The sequence below is a fragment of the Centropristis striata genome, chromosome 1, assembly GCF_030273125.1.
Source record: "Centropristis striata isolate RG_2023a ecotype Rhode Island chromosome 1, C.striata_1.0, whole genome shotgun sequence".
NCBI lineage: Eukaryota > Metazoa > Chordata > Actinopteri > Perciformes > Serranidae > Centropristis > Centropristis striata.
Genome location: NC_081517.1, coordinates 25,858,964 through 25,879,203, shown reverse-complemented (window position 1 = coordinate 25,879,203; position 20,240 = coordinate 25,858,964). Strand labels below are relative to the sequence as shown.

General features: G+C 40.9%; 1 protein-coding gene across 1 annotated transcript; it reads right to left on the bottom strand.

Annotated features, from left to right (window-relative positions):
* Positions 1 to 105: 105 nt before the first annotated feature.
* Positions 106 to 17,771, bottom strand: slx4 (SLX4 structure-specific endonuclease subunit homolog (S. cerevisiae)). Its single transcript, XM_059336127.1, is given in 15 exon segments — positions 106 to 720; positions 1,428 to 1,724; positions 1,926 to 2,025; positions 2,662 to 4,988; positions 5,520 to 5,689; positions 6,157 to 6,303; positions 7,832 to 8,013; positions 9,209 to 9,416; positions 10,246 to 10,413; positions 10,415 to 10,542; positions 13,829 to 14,067; positions 14,885 to 15,106; positions 15,210 to 15,417; positions 16,154 to 16,676; positions 17,562 to 17,771. Coding segments are annotated over 14 exon segments (5,223 nt in total). The 5' UTR covers positions 16,614 to 16,676; positions 17,562 to 17,771; the 3' UTR covers positions 106 to 353.
* Positions 17,772 to 20,240: the final 2,469 nt, after the last annotated feature.

The following is a 20,240-nucleotide window of genomic DNA, read 5'->3' as shown; positions in this document are numbered from 1 at the left end:
TTTCCATGAAAGCTGACTTGATCGAAAGACATGTGGTATTATTCTGTAATAACAGCAATATTTTTTACACTCACATAAAATGAGAGGCAAATTAGTTCTCAGGTCATGGTAAACATTTACCTTTTTTTTTATTTCATAGTGGGGACATAATGCAACATTTTAAAACAAAATAATTAAATTACAAAACATGAATAATTTTTACATAATAACATAGAACATGGTAAAACCAGACCAGCCTGGTGCCAGCTGTCCAAAAACAACCATAAAATGAATCTTCTGTCTGTTAAACACGTGTCCAAACACTAAAAACCTGCCACTTCTCTCACAGTTTCCGCTCTTGTAGTCTTAAAGTTTTAAATCATGGCTGTAACCACTCTCTTCCTGCCTGCTGCACTTTCACCTGCTGCCTTTTTCCTCTTGCCGCGCCTGCGGGTGGGTGCGGGTTGGCCCGGTTTGGCCGTGGTGAAGGTGATGCACTGAGAGTCCAGGTAGTCCACCAGCTTGGCAGCACCCAGGCGGATCCCTGCTGCTTTGAGTTGCTCCTGGAGCTGCGACAAGACCAGAGGCTGGTACTGGAGAATCCTATTGTACAGTCCGGAGTCAGAGAGGATGAAGTCGCGCACCGCCTGGAGTCGATCCTGAAGCCGGTTCACTGCCTGGGAGGCGGAGATGTCTTCCTCGCTGTCTGAGTCGGAGGGGAGGTTCAGCTCTGGGCTGGAGCTGCGGAGAGAGACCCAAGTGGTTAGCATCTGTAGTTACTGAAGAACCACTACCAACTACAGAAAAAAACCAATGCTATCAGTCAAATTCATCTTTAACTTGAGTCTAAAAGAGACAACTGTGCAAAAAGAAGCAAACGTTATGTAAGAGGAGCTGGATATAACTTATACGATATAACTACACACAATTGGCCAGTATGTGTAGAAAAAAAGAAAAAAATTACTAAACCACTTTTTTTCTTCAATTTCTTGTTCATTTTAATACCTGGTACAACTAAAGATGCATATGGTTGGGCAAATATAACAACAAAAATAGCTCATATCTCGCCATTTTCCATGGTTTTCTTGATAATGATTTTGGTTATTATCAAGAAAACCATGGAAAATGTCTAAAAAACAGCTCTTAAATTAAACTCTTATCAGCTATTTTTATTACAAATGTACCTTTAGTTGTACCAGGCATTAAAATTAACAAGTAATTGAAGAAAAATGGTGGTCTAATAATTTTTTCCATGACTGTATATATTTTAAACCTTTATATACTTTAATGTATCACAGAACACCGGTAGCCTGAATACACACTGCATTTATATAACTGGCTTTCTAATGACTGAGCCCCTTGATAATATGCACAGCAACACAACAAATGTTTGATGCCTGAAGTTATGTAACAGCTGAGATGCTCCCGCTCTGGAACAGACACAGTACCTGTCAGACTCGTCGCTGGCAGCAGTAGAGGAGGTGTTGGAGCCCTGTGAGGCCGACAGCGGCTCCGCCTCCTCCTCTCTGTTGGCCTTCAGAGGGGAGACGGCAGCGGGCGCTCTGGGCTCTTTAAACTTCCCTCTCTGGGTGCAGGAGGCCGGCCTGTTGTGAGGAGCCTCTGAACTGGTGGATGGAGGGTTAGTCTCGTCCTCAGAGTCAGAGCTGAGCAGCTGGTGCGTGTACTGGTGGATCTCCTTCAGTTTGAGGATCATCTGGCGCTTGGGTAAAGGCCGAACACCGAACCTGCAGAGGAGAAAGTAAGAAAGGACAGACGGATGACCAGATGGATGGAGGGGGGGACAGAGCAGAGCCAGACAGGCTAAGTTGACAGTGACACCGTGGGAGGTAATCGGCTCCTCACTTAATAGCCTTGGTTAGAACAAAAAACAACATGCTTTACCCTTTCGTTAACCTCAGGGCTGTGATGAGAGTAAACCCACTGACCTGTTGAGTTTGTTCTTGAGCTCCGGTGTGTCCAAGTCAGAGTAGTGGGGCATGGGGGTGATGGGCACCAGAGTGCGCCGCTTTTTATTATGTGACGATACTGATGAGACAGAAACAGGAAGACATTGATTCAGACTGAGATTACATTTCTCACCAGAACTTAATAAATCAATAACTGAATGCACCAAATGCAAACGTTCCAAAGTTGAATACGGCTTTCGAGAAACACATTCCTTACAGCTACAGTTTCAATCTTTAGTAGGGCTGGGCGATATGGACCACAAGTCATATCCAGATATATTAAGGCTGAATATCGATATACGATATATATCCCGATATTTTTACCGCAAAGTGAGAGCAAATGTTCAGTCAAAGCCAAATATAACATGTCACAAGTAGTTTTATTGAAACCGTTTATTTAAGTGAACATAAATACTGTCTAACAACAGGAGTACCTTTTTTTTTTTCTTTTAATCAAAGCTCCATAAAGTGCACATTTAAATAAAAAAAATAGCCTATGAAATAATAATAATAAAAATATATATATAAATAATATATAAAGAAAGAAAAAAAAGAATACCGATATATGCGACATTGGTCTAATTCCATATCACATTTAAAAATATATCGATATATCGCCCAGGCCTACTCTTTAGTGCCAAGATATGAAACTTCACATTCTGCATTACAGTGAACTGCGTATAGATCATAAATACTGCAGTGACAGAGGGCTTACTTGGTGTTTTGAGCTGAGCAGAAGGGTCCACCCTCTGAGAGAGAGGAAGAACCTCCTCCTCTTCGTCCTCCTCCCAGCTGTCCCAGATTTTGGAGTCCAGCAGGCTGTTGCTAATCTGTGGAGGGGTCTTGGTGGTGGGGTCGGGTGGTGAAGGGGTGAAGGACCGGCCTGTATGAGCCTGTGCACCTGTGGGTGGTTGTGTCCTGTGGGCCTTGGATGGAGAGGAAGCGGTCACACCGACATGACTGTTTGATAAATAGACGCTGCGACCGGGCGGTGAATGTGGACGGTCTCTAGACGTGTCTCGCTGTCCCAGGCTGCGCTCGCCTTGCTGGCTGGATGCTCCGCTGTCCTCCAGCCGCAGACTGAAGCAGCCCGGGTTTGCCTCCGGCTCTTCACAGGCATCAAAACCCCACGAGTCGTTGAAAGCTATTGGGGGCTCATCCATGAAGCTCTGCTGGAAACTGGATTCAGCACCTTCTGTCTGTTCTTCTTCCTGAGCTCCTCCATCACCTGTGTCTTTATTTTCACACCTCATCTCTCCTTCACCCTCCTCGCTTCCTATTCCTGTCGTCTTGAGCTCAGGCCCTGTGTTATTGTGACTGCTCGACTCACTTCGACTTCGACTAGAAGACTTGTTGTTCCTCTGTGAACTCTGAGGACCTCTGTGAGAGGAAGAGGAGGGCTGATCTGACAGGGGGGAGAGATGAAAGCTGGCCAACTCTGTCTTCTCCGGGCTTTCAGATGGCGCCCTATCCCGTCCTTGACTTGTCAACATCTTATCCAGGTTGCTGTGGAGCGGGAAGGTTAGAAGAATGGGGGCCTTGTGGAGCTCTGTGTGCAGCAGGGGAGTGCTGCTGTGAGGCTGGGCCTGGATGTGGAGGGGTGTGTCCTGCTTTGAGGAAGTTGAGATCCATAGCTTAGGTAGGGACGGAGGAAAGTGAAACAGTCCTTCATCTTTACTCGCATCACGACTACTGGCTCTACTGGAGCTACAGGTCTCGTCCAGTTTTAACTTGGAAACACTGCCATCTGCTGGGCACATGAGGGAAGAAACTCTGGCTGAACTGTTGGAGGTCTGCAGTCTGTTGGAGGATGAGAGTGAGGAAGAGTCTCCTTTAGGGAACAGCGTCGTCCTGCAGATGCTGCTTTTAGTCTGAGTGGAGCTGGACGAGGTTCGTCTTCCAGACTGGACCGGCGTGCATGGGATCAGCCAGGACACTTCTGGAGAACAGTCGACTGGATTCTGGTCACACCAGGGACTGAGAGGACTCCGAACCGGCGCTGCAGATGCATCATCAGGACTAACCTCTAAACTACAGGACTGTTTACTCTCCACAGTGGATTCTTTAGGTTTCAGGGGTAGCGGAGGTTTGATCTGGGTGTAGCTCTGCAGGTTCTGGGCTGCATGAGGGGAACATGGCGAAAGACTGCGGGAACTAAGAACTACCTCCATGTCCTCGCTCGAGTCAGACAGAACTATGAGCTCAGGCTCCTTCTTTTCCTGAGGAGAATCTGGAGAAAGGGGGACACAAATACTACGAGGACCATGGCTTTCTCGCTTAAAAGCCGGACTATCAGCTCCCTCGTCTCCGGCGCCACCCCAGTCAGCCCGCTGATCAGGGGACTGACCTGGGACAGGCAGGTTGGATGTAGTGGGTGGAGGACTGAGAGAAAGGTCTTCAACTAAGCTAGCTGAAGACTGAAGCAAAGCTCTGCCGGACAATTCAGGTTTATGAGGGGACTGGTGTTGTTGTGATTGAGGGGGGTGTGGCCGAGCCAGGCCAGAAGTGGAGGGTAACGATGAAGGATCTTCCTCCTCGTAGACCCCCCACGATTCAGAGAAGAGGCGATTGTAGCTTTGTTCCAGGCTGGCGTCCGGCTGCAGGTTATTCACTGTCGAGCTTCTTTCTGGCTCTGTAAGTTTTGCAAACACTTCTTCTCCATCTTCTTCCTCGTCTACCTTCTCCTCCTCCTCCTCCGTGCCGTCTTTCTCCTCCCTCTTTCTCTGCGTGGCGGCAAACTCGTAGATCTCCTCCAGCTCTTCCTCGTTCACTTTCTCATCCCGGATCTCTCCGTCACCTGATGCCAACTCAGCGCCTTGATGATCTTCTTCCAATCCTCTTTCTTCGTCCCTTCCTCCATCGGAGTCTGTGCCCTGTTCGTCTTCTTCCCCTTCGTCCCACATGGAGCGCAGCAGCTCCGTGAGAGCCTGGTGCGTTTGGTTGTTGTCCTCCTGGTTCGTGTCCTCTTCCTCATTTCCCTGAGTTGCTGCTGCATCCTCTCGGTGGAGCTCACAAAGCTGCTGTAGCTCCTGCAAGTCAAACCTTAAACAGAGAAAGAGAAAAGAGGAGCTCTAACAATGCTGTATTCAATCTTCCTCACAGAGTAGACTTTTCACTACTTCCCTAGATCAAGAGCTATCTTGAGCGGTCTTTCTTTATGTGAGTATGGGGATTAATGTGAGATATAACAGATACAAAGCATGCAGAATCCTTGTAAAGCAGCCATTACATTATAGTGCTTTAAATACAATACAACACAACTGAAGGTAGTTTAGTTACCGTGACCAGAGGTGGACCACATTTCTAAATTGGTTTAAGATTAAGATTTCCTTTATTAGTCCCACAACAGGGAAAATTTCAAGTGTTACAGCAGCAAAGTGGATAGCAAAAAACAATAAATAGTAAATGGCAGTATAAACTAGAAATTTAAGCAAATAAACAATTAAAAATATAATTACCGGTAAGTATTAACAATTTACAATATAAACAAGTAGAAATATAAAAAGTTGTCTGTCTAAGTTTATTTAAGACAAACAGTGTATGAATGTCCCGGCTTGTGGACTGCATACGAACCTGGATGCGAGCTCCAGTACATGAGGCCGAAGTGATGGTGGGATGGAGCAGCAGGCGGTGTAGAGATACTGCAGCAACACAAGCACCGCCTGGCCCGACACATCATTCAACAACACCCTCTTGGCTGCAGGCACGCCTTCCTCCTGCACCCCAAAACCACTCTCATGTACCTGTGGGAGGAGTTGAGGAAGAAGAAGAAAATATGTTTAAATGTAGAACTTGTAAAAAGGCTTTGTGAAAGAGTCTTAGCAACTTGAAGAGCAACTTTAAGCCAGGCTGTGCTCAGCATAGGGCTGGGCGATATATCGATATAAAAAATATATCGATACATTTTTAAATGCGATATGGAATTAGACCATATCGCATATATCGATAGAGTTCAATTTCTTTCTTTATATATAAACACTGCCCTTACTAGGGTTTGTCATATTTAGTTCTTTTGTAATGTTCGTTATTCTCTCATATAAATATATTTATTTCTGAAAAAGATTGGCCTTTTTTTATTTCATAGGCTATTTTTATTTAAGATATTTTTTTATTTATATGTGCACTTTATATTCAGCCTAAATATATCAGGATATGGCTTTTGGTCCATATCGCCCAGCCCTAACTCAGCACCAACATTGATATATTTTACCATTTCTGCCAGCAGGGGGCATCGAGCGTACACCATGAAGGAATGAGCGAAGTAGACCTCTCCGCTGTCCACCTGGAGCTGCAGGTCACTGAGCTGAGGGTTGTTCACCATGCTGCTCAGGTCTGAAGCCAGTCTGGACAGCGCCACCTACAGAGGAAACACCAACCACAAACAAAGTCACTTTACTGCAGATTCAACACATAAAAGGCATAAAGTGCATGCTTCATCAGGACTGTAAAGCAGAGAAATGCATCGAAGAAAGACACTTCCATTTTTTTTTTTTACAGAAATACAACTGATAAGATTTAGTCAAAGATCAATTATGAAAAAGATCAGAATTCAGGATACAGGTTAAAATGTCAGAGTATCAGACAATTTAAATCGAAAAAGGGACAAAAATGTTAAGATGGATAGCTCTAGATAATGAATTTAAACCAGGGATGTATGACTCAACATTTAAAGAATGGATGAATAAAGGAGCTGCGCAAAAATAGAGCCATTCTGGGAAAGAGTGAATGCAGTATTGAATGAGGTAATAGGGTATAGGGCTGGGCGATATATATGGATGTAAAACATATATCTATCTTTTTAAATGTGATATGGAATTAGATCATTTTGCATGTAGTGATATAGTTCAATTTTTTTCTTTCTTTATATATAAATGCTGCCCTTACTAGGGTTTGTCATATGTAGTTCTTTTGTAATGTTTGTTATTCTTTTGTAATATAAATATAATTATTTCAGAAAAAGATTGGCCTATTTTATTTCATAGGCTTTTTTTTATTTAAGATATTTTTTTATTTAAGTATGAACTTTATGGAACTTTGATTTGAAAAAAAAAGGTACGATTTTTTTAAATTTAAATGTGCACTTTATGGAGCTTTGATTTAAAAAAAAATTTTTTTTAAAGGTACTCCTGTTGTTATACAGTATTTATGTTCACTTAAATAAACGGTTTCAATAAAACTATTTGTGACATGTCATATTTGGCTTTGACTCTCACTTTGCGATAAAAATATCGGAATATATATCTTATAACGATATTCAGCCTTAATATTTTGGGATATGACTTTTGGTCCATATCACCCAGCCCTATTAGGGTATATAGTTCTCAAAAATGTTTCGTTTTATACCTAGGGAATATAACTGATGTGGTGTAAAAGGAAGATAATAACTTAGCCAAATTGTTGGTCACAGTTAGCAGAAAAGCTTTCACAAGAAATCAGCTGGAGGTGGACTCACCCAGACACAGTCAGTGGTTAGATAAAGTACAGGAATTATTTATAATGGAAATTGCCTATTCTCTAAGATTGATGGAAGATGAGTTTAACAGAAAACAGGAAAAATGGATTAGGTTTCAACATGAAGACATCAGTGATGTATAATGTATAATTTTTTTTTAAAGATATTTTTTTGGGCATTTTGTAGCTTTATTGACAGGAGAGATATTGAGAGTGAAAGGGGGAGACATGCGAGAAAGGGCTCCAAGCCGGATTCGAACCCGGGCCGCCCGCTACTACTTACTGAAGTAAAATGTATAATGTATTCCTGGACGTAAACTTTAAATACCCCAGAGTTGTGATTTGTTTTGTTATATATGCAAAATTCAATAAAGAGCAAAGTGGAAAAAAAATAAATAAAATGTCAGAGTAAGTGTGACCGCGAGTCGTCTTACTGATGGGTGTCTGCCCGTCTCTTTATCTGCTCCTGGCCGATCAGTCGTCCTCCTTGCTCGACTCTGGGCGTCCTCTGAATGCGCGTGTGTCGTTTGTGGCATGAAGCCGCTCAGCTGCTCTTCCGACTCCTCCAGGACGAAGCCGCTCAGACGAAGGTTTGTGATCTGACTGCCTCCTCTGTCTGTGGGAACCAAGACAATCAGGACCCAAACCAAATACCAACCAAGTCACTTCCTAACAACTGGGTTTGCTCTCATGGGTTATGACAGTGTAGCAGTATAGTTGAATTCAAAAGTTGAAATCAACAAATACATTATTTTAGAAGGAATGTAGAATCAAGGTTTGTTTTTCCACCAAAAACTAACCAGAGATTTCTGACCCAGAACAGAACCAGAACTGTATAAGAAAATGCTTGTGGTAATAGAAAGTGCTTTAAATATTAAAAATAAACTAATACATTCACTATTTTTTAAAATATAAACAATAACAATACTGAACACTCGATTTACTATGTATAGAAAATACTTAACTTTAAGAAACAGATTTTTTTTTTAACTAACTAACTGAACTCCCAAGACGCTGCAGTATGAAGACACAAAGCCAACATTTAATGCCTTTTGAGGCTTTAACGGACTCGCCTGTGCAAGTGTGAGACTGTTAATGTGTTTGAAATAGTAAGATTTTATAAAAAAATGCATGAGCTTGGGAAGCAGTATGCATACGAATACAGAATAGAAAATATAGTTTTATTATACTGCACAAGTTGTTGACAGGTGTTTTTTTACGGTGGGCCTGAAGTGCAAACCACACCAGCAATTCATCAAAACGGAAAGGGTAGGTACATTTTGGACACTAATCCAAATACATTGAAACAAATACAAACACAAATGTATTTTCGGCGCGGCGCAATTTGATTATTTCACGTGGTGTGTCCATGTAAGGTTAATACTTCATCTCCTCTCTGCAGGTAAGAGTTTTATACTGCAAAGTGAGAAAGAATGACAGTAAAGTGTTTATCCTTCAGGTCAGCTTGGTCTGAGCAGTTTCAATGACTTTACCATAAATATCACAATACGGGCGCACTACATATACAGAGGCAGCTGGTTTGACGTTTGATGTAGTGAAGTGAATGACGGCAGCAACCAATCAGGAGGATCAGTGTCCATTATGTACATATAGTTATATATATAGTTTCGGCGTTGTTAAATGTAGCCCAGCATTTATTTCAGTTCTTTTGGGGATTTTACGTTCACCATAGAGGCATGTGAGAAAAACAAAGTTTTGTTCAAGAATTCAAAGTGACACAGTGGAGTAACTGCTATGTACAAACAATCATTTTTGGAATTAAGTTATCCTTTAAGATACAGTATGCGTACCTTTGTCAGAGCCCGAAGCAGAGTGACCACACTGAGTGAGGGTGGTGCCGTCTTCAGCCAGCTCCATCAGGTCCATCAGCAGCTGCTCTGTCCCCTGTGAGGAGGAGGACGGCTGGGTGGAGACCCTGGTCCCTGTGACAGGAGTCCCTTCACTCACATGTTGGACAGACTCCAGTTTGTTGATGAGGCTGGATGTAGCTGCATCCGTCTATAAGTGGAGGAGAACAGTTTAACTCGGCTGTGTGATTCGAGCCACTTGCAGGTGTTGATGATGAATAAAACAATCCCTAAATCTCCAATTCAGTTTGAAACACTTGAGTCAAGCTGCCCATTTTTATTTCTATGACAGGACAGAACTACCAGACAAGCTGAACAGAGCAGAAAAACAGTGGTGGAATGTAACTATGTACATTTACTCAATACTGTACTTAAGTACACTTTTCAGGTACTTGTACTTTACTTGAGTATTTCCATTTTATGAAACTTTATACTTCTACTTCACTACATTTGTGGCAAATATTATACTTTTTACTCCACTACATTTAGTTGACAGCTTAAGTTACTTCTCGGGTCAAGATTTAACACGAAAAACATGAATATTAATTTTTTTTTAAATTAAACCTTTTAACAGTATATTAAGAAGTTAAAATGAGCCCTATCTTTGCTAAATTAAAACAGTGCTGAGATAAATGCATCGATAATGATAATCCAATATTATATTTGGAATATATAAAACTAAATGAGTGGGGCTGTTCTACATAACGAGTACTTTTACTTTTGATACTTTAAGTACATTTTGATGCTGAAACTTTTGCACTTTTACTTCAGTGTGTTTTGAATGCAGGAGTTTTACTTGTTCGTTCTGTCTGTCTGTCTGTCTGTCTCTCTGTCTGTCTCTCTCTCTCTCTCCCTCCCTCCCTCCCTCCCTCTCTCCCTCTCTCTCCCTCTCTCTCTCTCTCTCTCTCTCTCTCTCTCTCTCTCTCTCTCTCTCTCTCTCTCTCTCTCACTCTCACTCTCACTCTCACTCTCTCTCTCACCGCTGCTGACTCCCAGGGCGTGATGAACTCTCGGAGCTCTGGAGTGTAGAAATCAGACGGACGGGTGGAGCTCCCGTCCAGCAGTGTGCTCTTCTGCCAGAGGGGGGCAGCACCGCTCCAGCCAGGCAGACTGCTGGGGCAGCGGGTCGGGGTGGGGGGAGAGGGGGGCCCGACTGCGCAGGAGGAGAGCAGAAACGCGTTCCTGCAGCCTCGTCAGAGCCGCCTCCGCATCCTGAACGAGGAGGAGCGGAGGAGGACGAGGGACGGCGCCCTTTTTCCTTTTTCCACGCCCCTTACCTGCAGCAAGAGGAGCAGAGGAGAGAGAGGGGGTCAGATGATTCACCTGAAGACAGGCATAGAGTATTTAAATTATAATTATTACATAATTTGTTGACTACATATATATGAATTTAGGTAAAAAGAGATAAAACCAGTGATCTAAAAACAATTATTTATACAGTTTGTGTTCTTGTACAGGTGTGTATACACCACTTCAGGCCTCGCCTAAGGTAACACATGCAGACACACAATACACAGACCGTGTTTAAAATATTTGTTCCAGAACCAATAAGAAAACATGAAAACTGCCTCCAGGGATAATTGTTACAGTAAAATGCTTCTAAAGAGATTTTGAGCACATTAGACTTTACAGTGAGTTGTGTACTCACATTATCCTAGGTTTCTATTTTATAATTGGAACAGTAACATACCTGAGTTTGTTATCATTATATTTGTCCAAACAAATGCACCTTTGGTTGTACCAGGCATTAAAATGAACAAGAAAATGAAGAAAACAAAGGTGCTCTAACAATTCCATGAATGTATATGTCTTTGGCTCTTAATAGTGGGGCGGATTAGCTGAACAATCGTTCACTTTGTGATAAAAGCATGAAATTTGGTAGATGTGTTGGTGAATATGTTTCAAACAAATCTGGATATTGGGCCACCTCAAAAGCGCCCCCTAGTGGCCGTGGCAGGCATTTGTTATACAAATAAATCAATGATGAATAAAAACTGCCCTTTTAATAATACCAACTGGTGATGAATTGTATATTGTTGGAAAGCCTGATTGGTCACCTTTACAACGAGGTACAGCTTGTAAGGATCGTGCATTCATGGAATGAGCAACGGGGCTAAACGTGTGGGTAGCATCCCCCAAACATGTGCATCCCCTGTGAGGCGGATTAGCTCAATAAATCACAAGAATTGTTTATTTTGTGATAGAAGCACACAATTTGGTGGATGTGTTGGTGGATATGTTTCAAACAAATCTGTATATTAGGCCATCGCAAATTCGCCCCCTAGTGGCCATAGCAGTCATTTTCTTAGTTAAAATTACAAAAAATATTTAAATTATTTCTTAAAATATTTAAAAAATGTAAACCAAATATACAAACGTAAATTAAAAAATGTAAATACACATATTAAATTAACAAAAATCCAGTTAGACACTGTTTCAGTTATTTTTCCTGCCCCACCACAATCGGGCTAGCCATCGAGCTAGCTAGCAAATGAGCTAGCTAGCATTTGCTTCCTGGGACAAGCAGTGCAGTGGACTGTCCATCAAGGTATGTCTAAATATTTTATTTCACCTGTTATAATTATGAATAAAATATGCTATGAACATCATAAAGGCAAAAGAGAAAAACAATCATCATGGGCCTTGGCGGAAAAGTAAATTAGCAAGATAGCAAAAATAGGTACTTAAGCTAGCTAGTTAGCTTGGAACATGTATCAGTGGCTGTTGGGTGTGAAAGCTTAATAAGACACTGTTAAATGATGTCCTGTGGAATGTGGACATCCCTCTCTGCACACACACACACACACACAGGCACACACACACTATATGTAATGTCTCCTTTGCCCATGTGGTTCTTTTTTTCTTTTTTTAAATGTATTTTATAACTCCATCACAGTTAGTCAGGCGGCTTAGGACCAGATTTGAGAAGAAAGGGGACACGCCGGACAAAAGCACCAAAATTTTTCCACATGCTCTCTATCACCAAAGGTTTCAACTTTTGGTAGGAGCCACTTCATCAAGATTGCAGATAGGAGATGGCAGCCATATAAGCCATAAGTCTATGAGAACCAATATATCTTCCAAGCCACTTAGAAGGTCAATCTTGGTGTCAAAATATACATTTTCTGGGTCAAAGAATCATTTAAAGCTATTGAGAATATCACTGGATGACTCACTGTAAATAATTTGTTGATCAATCTGACATGAGATGAAAGCGTACCCTTGATTTTTTTGAGCAGTGTACATGGCAGCTAATCCACACTCTCCCGTGAACATTGATTCCAAATAGTTTCAACTCAGGATTCCCTGCTGCAGCACTTGAAGCGAGTTGCCCAGTCTGAGTGAAAATGAACATATCTGTTTGATCAAATAATCATCTAGTGATATTCTCAATAGCTTTAAATGATTCCTGGACCCAGAAAATGTATATTTTGACACCAAGATTGACCTTCTAAGTGGCTTGGAAGATATAGCATTTCTCATAGACTTTATATGGCTGCCATCACCACAATCTTGATGAAGTGGCTCCTACTAAAAATTGAAACCTATAATGATAGAGAGTATGTGGAAAAAATGTGGTGCTCTTGGTCTTGGTCCCCTTTATTTGGCTAAGCGTCCTGACTAAGTCACACACCTCAGTACAAGGATTTTGCCAGAAAGAGTAACCTGCTATAAGTAACCCTAGTAGAATTTTTAAAATGTATGATTTTTTTCTCTGTCTAAATGTGTTTTGTTTTTATTGTTGCAAGTCATACAATATTGAAAATTATTTTTTCTTTTTAAGGAGCAACAGAAGAATACAAGCCAAAGAGGAGGCCGTAGCCTGTGAATGGGAATATCAAGACCTACTAAAATGTTATACAAAGTTAATGTTCTTTTCTATTAGACTGTAATAAAGCTTTTGTCACTTTAACATGTCTCTAAATTATATTTGTGGTGCTGAAAACATGAAACAGCAGCTGTAGGGTAGGCAAAGCATTCCTCGCCAGTAACCACCGGTGGCCATTTTTAAAAATGGCCGCTTTTAAATGGCCATTTTTAAAAATGGCCGCCACAGCCATCAGAATTTTTTTTGCGATGGCCTAATATCCAGATTCATTAAACATGTATTCAGCAATGAGTGTACCAAATTTGATGCTTTTATCACAAAATGAACGATTGTTCAGCTAATCCGCCCCACAGGGGATGCACATTTTTGGGGGGTGCTACCCACACGTTTAGCCCCGTTGCTCATTCCATGAATGCACGATCCTTACAAGCTGTACCTCGTTGTAAAGGTGACTAATCAGGCTTTCCAACAATATACAATTCATCATCAGTTGGTATTATTAAAAGGGCAGTTTTTATTCATCATTGATTTATTCGTATAACAAATGCCTGCCACGGCCACTAGGGGGCGCTTTTGAGGTGGCCCAATATCCAGATTTGTTCGAAACATATTCACCAACACATCTACCAAATTTCATGCTTTTATCACAAAGTGAACGATTGTTGTAAAATATTGAGCTAATCCGCCCCACTATAAAGAAAAACGATAAAGACGATATAGTGATGTCACTCTACCAGCGTCTGGCCTCCACTTCAACGCTGGAGTCATGGAGACGTGAGAGGCAGCAGTGTTTGTGTGTAACAGCCCCTCTGACTCTCTGTCGCTCTGCTGCTGCTGTTCCAGCAGGGATTTGGACAGAGCCAGGGCCACCATGGTGTCTTCATCCAGGGGTGCAGTCTTCTTCCTGGGCTTCTTCCTTGCAGGGAGACCCGGCTTGGATGGGCCTTTTCTTTTAGTGGCTCCAGTCTGATTACTGAAGAGAAAAAACAACAGCCAAACTTTTTTTTTTAAATCTCAAAAATGACTCAGGAAGCTCTTTTATGGTATTATCACACTTTGTTGTCACTGGATTGAAGTAGGGCTGGGCGATATATCGATGTATTTTTAAATGTGATATGGAATTGGACCATATTGCATATATTGATATAGTTCAAATTTGCGCTGTGATCCATGCTCCAGGAAAGCTGTTATATATAAATGCTGCCCTTACTAAGGTTTGTCATATTTAGTTCTTTTGTAACTTTAGTTATTCTTTTCTCATAGAAATATATTTATTTCATAGGCTATTTTTATTTAAGATATTTTTTATTTATATGTGCACTTTATGGAGCTTTGAATTTTTATTTTTTTTTAAAAGGTACTCCTGTTGTTACACAGTATTTATGTTCACTTAAATAAACAGTTTCAATAAAACTACTTGTGACATGTCATATTTGACTTTGACTGAACATTTGCTCTCACTTTGAGATAAAAATATGGGGATATATATTGTATATCGATATTCAGCCTAAATATATCGAGATATGGGGGCGTCCCGGTGGCTCACACCGGTAGAGCGCTAACCATGTATGCCGTGTGCTGTGGCGGAGCCGGGTTCGAATCCGGCCTGAGCTCCCTTTTCCGCATGTCTTCCCCTCTATCACCCCCTTTCTATCTCTCACTATCAATAAAGCAACAAAATGCCAAAAAAAATAATCTTTAAAAAAAAATAATAAAAAAAAAAATATATCGAGATATGACTATTGGTCAATATCGCCCAGCCCCAGACTGAAGTACTGAGGCAGACTCACGTTGTGTTAGCAGCAGTGGGGACATTCGGGGCCTCCTCAGTTTGTCTCTGCAGAGCCTGCAGCAGCTCAGCCGGAGCGACGCCCATGTCTGAGGAGCAGCGCTTCAGGTGGGCCGAGCGACTCTTCTGGGACTTGAACTTCTTGCCACAAATGGGACAGTCGGGGACACCAGGAGGCGGAGGAGGGGGTGGTGGGGCGCTCTCTTCACTTTCATCCAAACACCTGCAGAGAGGAATCATTCTCACTTTGTCCTACACTCTGCTCCTCATCTATGGTTTGCAGTCAAGAACATCAGACAAATGCCTATAACGTAAAAGGACCAAACCTGTTGAGATGCTGCGTCCGCCCCTTAGGTGTCATGTGTGACAGATCTCTGTGGCAGATCTGACAGAAGAAGAGTCCTCCGTCCTCCAGGTCCACCGTCTGTGCCTCTGCTGCCTCCCTGTCCAGCTCCTGCTGTAGCTGTAGGGCCAGAGCCTCGTCGCTGTCTGGGGACTCCACAAGGAGACCTGAGCTGAAAGACTCTGGAGTATCTGGGTACAGAGGGGATGTGGCACATACAGGTGCATCTCAATAAATTAGAATATGACGGAAAAGTCAATTTTCAGTAGTTCAAGTCAAATAGCCCCAACCAGGTATTGAGTCATATAGATGGACATCAACATTTCTATATTAATCATACTTTTTCAAATTAGTCTTTTGTAATATTCTAATTTTTTTAGACACTGAAGTTTAGGTCTTCATTAAATGTAAGCCATAATAAGAAAATTAAATAAATGAAGACATGAAATGTTTAGTTATGTGTGTAATCGATCTATATAAAGTGTTATTTCCACTTTTTGAATTGAATTACTGACATAAATAAACCTTTCTATGATATTCTAATTTATTGAGAGGCACCTGTATAAGAAAAAGATCTTCTTAACTTACTCAAGTACTGGATATTAGAAGTAAATTATATGTAACCAGTTAAATGTTGCAACCCACAAAGTTGTTTTTGCACATACTTGCAGATACTATATTTTTTAATTATGAGCATCTGCTAAGTGGGAGAAATGTACACTTTAATCTATTTCTGTTCAAGTAAAATAAAAATGAATGTGTAATTCTTTGTAATAAAAATAAAAATGTTTTAAAGATTTTTTTAAACAGACACACAAAATGTCAGCAATACAAGGTTTTCCACAGAGTAGAGCATGTTTCGGATAAAGTTATTGTATTGTATTCTCTCTGTTCACTTGGCAACAATGCTGCATCAAGTCATCTCACCTCGTCTGTGTGTCAGAGCTGGAGGAGGAACAACAGGGTCGTTCTTGTGGTTTGTTGGCTCGTTCTTGTCCTTGTGCACCATCCTCTGTGGACTGGCTCTCTTAAACTGCTGCATTCTCTGAAGAACTTTATCTTTCGCCGCCACACCTCTCTCAGCTTTCTGTCCTGCTGCTGATGAAGGCACACCTGACGACTCTGCATCTCCTGAGTCATGTCCAGTCCCTCCACAGACCACATGCTTCTCTGCTTCTGCACCAGTACAAACAGGCTGGGTTCCAGCGCACGTTGATCCAGAGTCACCATCTCTTTTGTTGTTTCTCCTCCTCTTGTCTCCTTCATTTGCCTGACAGGAGGGCTGCTGCTCTGCTTTCCTCGGCGGTCTGGACTCACCTGGTTTCTTGCGGACTCGTTTTAGCAACTTTGCACAGAGATCTACAAAATCCTGGCCTGAGTCATCCATGATGAATCACTTTGTCCCACATTAAAAGGCCATGCCAGCATGTCCCCAGGTGCAACAATCATCCTGCAAAGAGAGCTGGTATAAATTGAAGAAAAAACGGAACAAGGTTCCACTGTGACAGAGGAACGGCTTCATTTACTCATTTTGGGATCAGGATAATCCCCTTTTTTCAAAGGTATCACATTCCTACTAAACAGTTTTGAACAACATACTGAATGTTTGATCCAGATCAAAACTAAAACTAAACTACTTGATCTAATCCAATTTCATAATCCTTTTTTCTCTTTTGAAAAATGTATTTGAAAGATTTGGTCCAATCCGATATCTGAAATCCGATCAGATTATGGTCATAAGGAGGCTATAAAATGAGGGGCTGAGTTTATTTGAATGTGCTTTTATGTCTGCACTTGTCTATTTTATGCACATTAAATCTGTTACTGCTATTGAGTGTATGTATTTTTTATGTGGCAGCCTTCATGTTCAAGAGAAATTCCCCTAGGGACAAAGGTAATCTTGAATGTTAGTAAGATTAAAAGAGCCATCATTACTCTTTTACTGCAGAGTTCAATGAAAAACAGCTTCTAAAGTCAAATTCAAGCATTTTTTATTCATTTTCGAGCTGTGGTATAGGACATATTTATATACAGTACATAGTATTCATACAGTTCACTGACTATTTCAGTTCTTCGTCACGTAAATTAGATGTTGTTGTGTTAGTGTCATAGTTCAAGATGTGTCACCTGTTTGTTATTAGACTTTGCATCCCATATAACCTACATTTCAAGCACTTTATTCAAAATCCAAGCATTTATCTAACCTTGAAAATACTACACTGAAATTAAAGTGTTTTCAAGGATCTCCCAAACACTGTTTTTAAAGGTTAGTTTGTGGCGGAAACATCAGTTAGCTAACGTTAGCTAGCTGCTCATGCTAACATCTAATCCTCACCCAGGTTTGATGAATTTGTTCTTCAGCTTTAGCTCTCCGCCTCATCACTGTTCATGCACTCGTCTGCCGCCATGGCGAGTCGTTTATTTTTTGATATATGCGGCATTATTTATCAATCGTATGGGTAATCAAACAGGCAAAAGGCCAGCAGGATTTGTTTTCATTTCAAAAGCTCTCACTCCACCGCTTCAGCTGGAGCTTCCGGTCATGTGACATGAACGGACGAATGGGGGTCCTCCAGGTCACGTGACTGCAACGCAAGGACCGTGGCAATATTAAAAGCATTTATAACAACTGGAAGAAGCCATTAATAACTGGAAGAAGCCATTAATAAGTTAAAATCAAATAAAGCCCCAGGGAGCGATGGCTTCCCATCCGAATGGTACAAAATGTTTAAAAAGGAATTGGCTCCGATGTTATTAGCTGCATTCAATGAAACCTTAAAAAAAGGAAAGATTCCCCCCTCTTGGAAAGAAGCCATAATCACGGTGCTTCCCAAGGAGGGGAAAGACAAGGAATTCTGCGAAAATTATAGGCCAATATCAATATTAAATTGTGACTATAAGATATATACAACCATCCTAGCTAAGAGACTCGAAACTTATATGAAACACAAGATAATATAAGGAGGACGTTACATATAATTGAAGAAATACAAAAAAAGGGAGAAAGTGCACTACTGCTCAGTTTGGATGCAGAAAAAGCTTTCGATAGTGTCAGTTGGAAATTTTTATATCTTAGTTTAGAAAGATTCGGTTTTAATACAGACTCAGTAAACATTATCAAAACACTTTATCAAGACCCGAAGGCGAGAATTAAAATAAATGGCAGTCTCACTAACTGGTTCAAACTGGAAAGATCTACTAGACAGGGCTGTTGCTTATCACCAACTCTATTTGCAATCTTCATCGAACCTCTGGCCCAGGCAATAAGAGAAGATAAAGGTATAGCAGGGATAGAGGTGAAGGGCACAGAACATAAAATCGGGCTCTTTGCAGACGATGTTTTGATCAGCCTAAAACAACCAGATGTCTGTCTTCCAAGACTCATGGAAAGACTGGATACATTTTACTACTTGTCAGGCTATAAACTTAATGTGACAAAAACACAGGTACTACCCATAAACTATACCCCACCCCAAGTTATTCAACAAACATATAAATTTAACTGGAAAGCAAAAACAATAAAATACCTAGGAGGAATTATTAGTAGACACTTAACAAAACTGTACAAAATTAATTATGGGACTCTTAATCAAGAAATTCAAAAAGATATGGAAAAATGGTCAGCGCTGACATTGGATTTTAGTTCCAGGATAGAAATCATAAAGATGAATGTGCTGCCGAGAATTTTATACTTGTTCCAGTCGTTAGCAATAGAAATTCCCACAGCACAATTCAAAGAATGGAACAAAAAAATTTCTTGTTTCATTTGGGGAGGAAAACGGCCAAGGATAAAGTACGTAACTCTTCAGGTTCCCAAAGACAAAGGAGGGTTAGCCTTACCTAACCTTTTAGAATATTATTATGCCGCACAGATTCGACCTTTGGTGTATTGGTGTGATCCTGAATATGCTGCAAGGTGGAAAGATATTGAATTAAAAAATGAGGGATACCATATCCAAAGTATGATTGCAAACAGGGACATGTTTAAAAAATATAAGAATGTGCTTGATTCAATTATGAGATTCACTCTGGAAATCTGGTTTATAGTGATTAGAAAATACAATTTAGAGCGGGAAACCAAAATTCTGAGCTGGCTGGCTTGTGATTCTAAATTCAAACCAGGTGTAATGGATAGTACTTACGAACAATGGATAAACAAGGGAATTACAGCAATATGCACAATAATGGATCAGGGCAAAATTAAAGCTTTCAAAAACTGAAGAGGGAATATGGACTGGAGGATCACGATCAGTATAGGTATTACCAAGTTAGAGACTTCTTTGAGAAAGAAATAAAACCAGATCTTCCCCAGGAGCTGAATAAAGTAACTATAACATTGTGTAATGCATATAGAAACAATACTGGAAGAGTGATTTCAGCACTGTACCAAGGTCTAGAGAAGAACAGAGGAACCTCTACATTATATATAAGAGACAGATGGGTAAAAGAAAGTAAAATAGCATTAACTGAAGAGGACTGGATTAATATATGTGATGTACAGCGAACCACCACCAGCTCCAGGATGTGGAAAGAATTTTGTTGGAAAAATATGATCAGGTTCTTTATTACGCCCAAAACAAAGAGCAAATTTTTAACTACACAACAAACATGCTGGAGACGGTGTGGGGAGCAGAATGTGGGTCACAGTCATGTTTTTTGGGAATGTAAGGAAATGAGAAATTATTGGAATGATGTGTGGGTAAAATTGAAAACAATATTGGGATATGAACTACCAAAGACATGTGAGATATTATATCTGTGTAATCTGACGAGGGAAAATGTACAATATGAAGACGTATATCTGGTTAAAATTCTATTGGCTGCGGCGAAGAAGGCAATCACCCGGAAATGGTATAGGGAGGAACCTCCCACTCTGAGGAACTGGCTGGACACAGTTGAAGAGATTCTCAACATGGAAAGACTCACATATATATTGAGACTCCAGCATGCAAAATTCGACAAGAAATGTGAAAAGTGGACAGACTACAAATCACAATACAGAGACACCACCGAA